We start from the raw sequence: 7,585 nt of genomic DNA on the forward strand, positions 1-7,585 counted from the left end.
TTGGGAAATTCTGACTATCACAATGCCAGAGAACAAACAACAGTATGAAGCAGCCAATCAAATATTATTGGCATGATTTTTGGAATATGGGTGAAAACTGGAGCACCTGGTAAAACACACAGGAACACTGGAAGAACATAAAAGTCCATGCAGAGAAAGTGCCCCTGTCCTGAAGATCATAGAACTAATATCCAGTACTTCACTAAGTTCAATTCTGGTTAAATAGTATAATTGATGTTGTTTGATGATGTTTCATAAGTGTAATATTATTTTATCAATAAAACCGCTAAGGACATATGACATATGCACATGACTTTTTAATCTTTACAAATGAGCGCAATATCAAAGGAATTGAAGTGCACAGAAGATCCCTATGGTGTATTCTCTGTCCAGTTTACACTTCTCACTGTTACACTGAGTTAATTTGTTTTGTCTTTCTGTTTTCATTAACAAGATAAGGACAAAGTCATTAGGTCTTCAGCAATTAAGTGATTTCCACAAGGAAAACAACAGCACAGAAGATGTTCAAATATTCCCCAAGCAGGAGAATCCAGTATAAAACAGGGAAGAAAGTGCTGCTTGTTAACACTGCAGGTCCACTGTGAGCCCCAGCTCATGAGAAGATTTTTAAGGTATGTGATTAATAATGTTAAATGTGACTCACTATCTCAAACGATAAAGACTTGTTATATTTATTAGATACATTATTTAACTACTTCTGCCACTATTATTATACAATGTGTACAGTATGGTTTACTTAAGTACAAACTTCAAACAGTATGTGCAACACAGTTCAGTCTTATAGTTATTAATCATATTGTCTTAATCTTTCTTAGTTCATAATAATAAGGAATATTTTGGTGTACATAAATAAATACTTCATACAGTATGTCTAACCCATTGCCTAGAAAGCAGCATAATTAATACTAAAACTGTATGTATACATAAAATCTGTTGTTCAAGGTGCATAGTTTAATAGGACTGTATAGATGAATACAAGTTAATGGTGTGATTTATCCAGTGTGTCTAGACATTAAAGATCAAAAATAGAATGACATTCTACTGAAGAATCTGATATGGCCAAAAACTTATGGTTTACTAGAAATTGTAGGGATTTTGATAATTTGACATAAAATCTAATAATAGTTATAGGGAATTTAATAATCTTTTTTCTCTTTAATAATAATGCAAGGCTAATGACATGCATAAAATTATTAAAAATATATGATTTTTGTATGCTTGAAAATAGATCAAAGTATACATTTTATCAAAACGATAAGGAAATTGATAAAGCTGAAAATGGTGAGATGATTGATTTGTAAGAAAAAATTGATACCAAGATGGGGTCTCTGTTTTCACACTTTTCTGATTCTAGGTACCTTATGCTGAAGCAGAGGACAATTACAATGCAAAACACTTCCTATGTGACAGTATTCTTCCTGACAGCATATGACAACAGTGGGAGTATTAGATATTTGTATTTCACAGCTACTCTATTGGCCTTTCTTTCAATACTCTTTGCAAATGTCATTCTGATAACAGTAATCATCAGGGAAAGGAAACTCCATGAACCCATGTATATATATATTTGTAGCTTGTCTCTGAATGGGCTATACGGTAGCTGTGCTTTTTATCCTAAATGCATGGCTAATATTCTGTCAGACACCCCATCCATATCTAGGATTGCTTGTTACATTCAAATATTTTGCATTCACTTCTATGTAGGATTCGAATATTTAATTTTGGCCCTGATGGCGTATGACCGATATGTGTCTATATGTCATCCACTGAGATATAACAGCATCATGACTCCTTCAAAGGTGACTCAGCTTTTACTGTTTATATATATGTGGTCCCTTTGCATTTTCTCTGTACTTATATCTTTAACTATTAGGCTCCCACTGTGTGGGTCAGTCATACACAAGGTTTATTGTGACAACTGGTCAGTTGTCAGACATTCATGTGTGGATGTGTCTGTGAACAGTGGCTATGGTTTGTTTGTTACAACAGTTTTTACTGGGTCATCATTTCTTCTGGTTTCATACTCATACCTCAGAATCCTTCTAGTGTGCAAGAAAGCTACAAAAGAAGCTCAAGCTAAAGCTCTGCAGACCTGTACCCCTCATCTGTTGACCTTCATGAACTACACCCTTATAACCTCCTTTGAATTTGTTTATCAGCGTTTTGACTTGAGTAAAATTCCTAATATTGTTCGTGTTATTATTTCCATTGATTTTCTCTTGCTTCCTCCTCTTCTAAATCCCATCATATATGGGATCAAACTGCAGGAGGTAAGAAAGAGGATAATAAAAATGTTCCACAGCATTAAAATTAACTCTCTTGCAGGAGTTACGGAAAGGGAACAGAAAATAATGAGTCTGTCTGATACTAAGTAAATGACTTAGTAAATAATAAATGTCATTATGACTTTATACAGGAAATTCTGCTCTTCTTATAAAGTAGTATAAATATCCACCCCCACCTCCAAAATTGAGGTCAAGGGCAATGACCTCCTTTAAACAGTTTAAAAGAAGTCACCATTTCACTAACATGTAACACACCACAATAGTCACTTTTTGATAATCTTGGCCAATGAAAAGCTAAATTTGGCATGCTGAAAAATTTTGGAATTTTTTTGCTCAGCCTGTATGCCTGCATTTGTGTGCTATGTGCAGTAAATTATGATTTAATACAAATGGATTATGTTCCAAGTGGTTATTTTCTATCAGTGGTAAGTGTTTTTGTCCTGAAGGGAAATTTTCAATGATTTTGTGACGATGCATGTTTGGATCTCTTTTTTGACAAGTAATGAACGTTAACTTTTTAATGTTTACTGTATTTAAAACATGATCATTGACCATCCTTTTGTTTAAGTGTTATTTATGATTCAATGTCCTCGTTTAACCTCTGATTACAACTCATACAATATCCAAGATAAAATATCAAATATTCCCCAAGCATATTGGTTCAATAACCAAAGAAGCAAATTGTAAAATGCATTTACAATGTCTTTACAATGTATGTAACATTAATTTTGTGATGAAACCTTAATTTTGTGATTTTTGTGATTTTTGTGTTCTTGTGATTTTTGTGATTCTTTTGATTTTTGTGAGCTCGCAGAAAAGACATTTCATTGCCTGCAACTACTGCTTCACGCTGTATTGTTGTGCATTTGATAAATAAACTTTGATTTGATTTGATTAATACAATGAAATAATTACATCTAGAATCAAGCCTATACTACTGTCCAATCATAACAAATGGTTATGATTGCATAATGGTTGCATCATTGAATTATTACATGTTGTTTCCTACTCTTACATCAGGACCCTGGCAGTGAGTCTGAAGGCTTTAAAGGAAACTCGATCTAAAGCTCTACAAACCTGCGCCCCTCATTCACTGACTTTCACGAATTATCGATAACTATTTACTATAACAAATGTCCGGTTGTGAAGATATTAAATTACAGGGTATTAATGTTATTTGACACCTAATTCTTTTAGGTACGAAGGGAAAGGCAGCAATAAAAACAGTGCAAAGAGAGAACACAGCACCTTTTTTTTAATGTGGCACAAGAGCTAGAGGTAGCAAAACAAGAACACTGTATGCTTCCCCTATCCTCTGTAATGACAGCCAAGCAGCTGTGCCACTTACTGTATAAGCTACAATTAAACTGCTACATACAAAGAGGCTTATCTACCAGAGAAAGAACATATTTATTGTGTAATAACTGAATTGTAAACTATTCTACATGAAGAAAGATGTATGATGTGTAGAAGGGGTTAACTGATTCCTTTCTGCACAAGGACTGGACTTCTTGTGACACCAGACATTCCAGGTTTAGAGTTATGGCAGGAAAGGGGGATAACTGATAAGGATTCCAGATGCCCCCCTTCTCAAGGAAGGAAACCCAACACTGACCATTTGGCCAAAGTCTGTGAACTGTCCGAACACCGTGACCTCCCCTCATTACCATAATAATGAGCTACGTCAGAAGCAGCAGAAAAGGGCTATATAAACTGGAAGTTTTGTACCAGCACTTTGAACAATACTTCGGTTTTATTGTTCATTGCATGCAATAAAACTCATCTGTTTAACTTCATCTCGGGATCCAGAACTTATTTGTGTTACAACATACACAATGTCTTGTACATTAAACTTCACTTAGCTTGAAATAATCAAAGCTAATAGTTTGGCATTTGTGTAAATTAATGAAATTGGATGGTAGCTCATACAAAGAGAGGAACCCGTATGTTTTTGCATTAATGGGGATTGAGCAGCAATATTAAAATCCTCAATAGAACCCTTTACAATGACTGCACATAATATGTCCAGCAAAACAGAGACTAACAGCTTTGGATAAAATTCAGAAGTATGTCAACATGATCCCTTGATTTTTCATATCCTGCACCTCTTCTTTTGGCATAGACAGAAATATAGCTATTTTTAAACTATTTTGACTCTGGAAATGAGATGGAGATGTAGGCATCCTCTCACGGGGCACCAATAAATGTAGGGGTTTTGTGCTGACTGGGACAATTATTAATTGTAGCATTAAGTCACAAAATGATTCTTTGATGGCTATTAGAATCAACCTTGCAGGATAACTCAAACAACGCACACACACGGATACTATTACACGAGAATACATTTATTAATGCATAAAATGTGCATATAAACATAACAGATCTTATAGTGAGGGTTAGCAGAGTACAAAAGGTATATACTCAATCACGAAGAGTTACAAACCAAGAGGGACATATATTCAGTATATCGTAAATGAACTTCGTAAATGAACTTGGTTACAACTTCTACACTAGATACTCAAAAGCAAGTACTTTTCATCACTCATAGGAATTAAATTGATATCAACTCAGGTTGAGGTAACAATTGAATTCTCGAGCTGTAATGCAGAATGTTGAATACCCATCCAATCTGTGTGGATTCAGATCTCCTGCAGACACAAAGAAGCAGTGGCAGGCTTGTTGCTGTGTCCAATCGGCGCTCTCTGGCTCGGTGCCAGGCAGTGCTGTTGCGGCTTGCGAGAAATGGGAGAGATTCCTGCTGCGATGCTCTAGCAGTGGGCTCTCTGAAGACTGACTAGTTAGTTCTGGCTTACTAACAGAGTTGTGCACAGGAGAAAAGTAATTGCGGGTCCAAGCAAGTCACGTTGTTTAGACAGAACGAAGACCGGTTCGTTCCTGATTTAGCGCTAGTTCTGAATACTTAGATTCTGCTGTCCACAGCTCCGACCGTAGTTCACTTGGTGATCAGGTGAGCTTTCGCGGTGGGTTCACGAGGCTTGCTGCTGATGCTAACCTCAGATGGATCCTTTGGTTACGTGCTGGCAACCTCCATTCTCGACTCTTAGAACAAAGGAAAGTCCTGCACTTTGACACACTGGCCGTTATGTGATTGTCCGAGCTGAGTCTGAGGATGTCCAGGAGGAGCTGAGTTGAGAATGTCCAGGAGGTGCGCGGAGGCGCTCTTTGCTGCCTGTTTTACCTGGTGGAACTACGGCTGTTCATTGGTTGAAAGTTTCATGGGCATTCGAGACCCACGTGGGGTTAAACTACCCTACCATTTCCTGATTGGCTGATGATGAGTAACAATGCCCTCTGACCTTAGAGTTGTAAACAACTTTGAATAAGACTCTCCCTTGGAATCTCAGACAGTAAGGCGCCAGAGATGACCATTCATTAGGGTGGCTGATGTGTCTCAGCTTTGGGAGTTGTTCCTTATCAGGACACTCTATCAGCTAGAAAAACACCTTAATTGTGAACCAAATGGAATGGCCTCTCTGTATCAAGCACCAGTGAGATGAAGGAGAGAGGGACTGGCAAGGGAGCAGCAAACTTAATTCCTGTACTTGAATAAGCCCTGATGCTACAGAGAATTCCCGATGCTTCCTTGATTACATAGGATGTCTGAACTATAGAATTGATCTACACAGGATCTACTGGCAATTACATGTTTGACAAATAAATTGTCAAATATCTGCAAAATATGAATTGCAAAAAAATGCAGTTAGTGGCCATGTCAACTTGTTCACAAATTAATGTAAATCCACCAATAAGAAATCCACATGGATTAAATAGTTCTATTTTGTCATTTTCCTTCTGTTGTATTTTACTTTAACTATTTTGTAATTATCTTGAAATATTTATTAAACTAAACCTTTTCAGCCCAATAGAAATACTTGCTTGTTCCTTGCTCTGTTAGCTTTTCTAATTCAGCGTACCTATAATATCCTCAAAATTTCTTATAACTTTATTATAGCAACAGGTCAGGTGTTTGAAGACATACAGGCCCTTAGCTTGTTTGAATAAAACCTAGTGTAGTCAGATTTAAATAGCAACCCTGTTGTTTTGAATGTTACGGTTTTCAGCTCTAGGTCAACATGTCTGCCCCGATCAAGTCAAAAGTATACACCAAGCTTTCACTATCAGAAAGCCTCTATTCCCAGTGAACATTGCAGTAGCCCAGAGTCTGTTGGGAAATTCTGACTATCACTATGCCAGAGAACAAGAAACAGTATGAAGTAGCCAATCAAAAATTATTGGCATGATTTTTGGAATACGGTTGAAAACTGGAGCACCTGGTAAAACACACAGGAACACTGGAAGAACATAAAAGTCCATTCAGAGAAAGTGCCCCTGTCCTGAAGGAGAGTTGTATGGTAGCAAAATCATAGAACTAATATCCAGTACTTCACTAAGTTCAATTCTGGTGTGTGTTTTAAACAGTATAATTGATGTGGTTTGATTATGTTTCATAAGTGTAATATTATTTTATCAATAAAACTGCTAAGGACATACATGCACGTGACATTTTAATCTTTACAAATGAGCTCAATATCAAAGGAATTGAAGTGCACAGAAGATCCCTATGGTGTATTCTCTGTCCAGTTTACACTTCTCACTGTTACACTGAGTTATTTTGTTTTGTCTTTCTGTTTTCATTAACAAGATAAGGACAAAGACTTAAGGTCTTCAGCAATTAAGTGATTTCCACAAGGAAAACAACAGTGCAGAAGATGTTCAAATATTCCCCAAGCAGGAGAATCCAGTATAAAACAGGGAAGAAAGTGCTGCTTGTTAACACTGCAGGTCCACTGTGAGCCCCAGCTCATGAGAAGATTTTTAAGGTATGTGATTAATAATGTTAAATGTGACTTGCTATGTTAAACGATAAAGACTTGTTATACATATTAGACAAATTATTATAACTACTTCTACCACTATTATTATAAAATGTGTACAGTATATTGCTTAGGGCCCAAAACTTATGTTTTACTAGAAATTGTAGGGAATTTGATAATCTAATAATAATTGTAGGGTATTTAATAATCTATTTTTTTCTTTAATAATAATGCAAGGCTAATGACATGAATAAAATAATAAAAAAGATATAATTCTGTATAATTCAAAATAGCTCAAAGTATACATTTTATCAAAACGATAAGGTGATTGATAAAGCTGAAAATGGTGAGATGATTGATTTGTAAGAAAAAATTGATACCAATATGGGATTGTCACACATTTCTGTTTCTAGGTACCTTATGCTGAAGCAGAGGACAATTACA

At 36.0% G+C, this 7,585-nt stretch overlaps 1 protein-coding gene across 1 annotated transcript; it reads left to right on the forward strand.

Annotated features, from left to right (window-relative positions):
• The first annotated feature begins 1,406 nt into the window (after positions 1 to 1,406).
• On the forward strand, positions 1,407 to 2,558 carry LOC148657845 (olfactory receptor 51E1-like). Its single transcript, XM_088641884.1, has one exon. It carries the CDS (start codon positions 1,407 to 1,409, stop codon positions 2,394 to 2,396), a length of 990 nt encoding a protein of 329 aa, XP_088498010.1. The 3' UTR covers positions 2,397 to 2,558.
• Positions 2,559 to 7,585: the final 5,027 nt, after the last annotated feature.

This window comes from Lepisosteus platostomus, chromosome 7 (assembly GCF_059453375.1).
Source record: "Lepisosteus platostomus isolate fLepPlt1 chromosome 7, fLepPlt1.hap1, whole genome shotgun sequence".
NCBI lineage: Eukaryota > Metazoa > Chordata > Actinopteri > Semionotiformes > Lepisosteidae > Lepisosteus > Lepisosteus platostomus.

Excerpts from the sequence above, each read along its gene's own strand:
- LOC148657845 (XM_088641884.1), top strand. The coding sequence starts at position 1,407 with ATGCAAAACACTTCCTATGTGACAGTATTCTTCCTGACAGCATATGAC.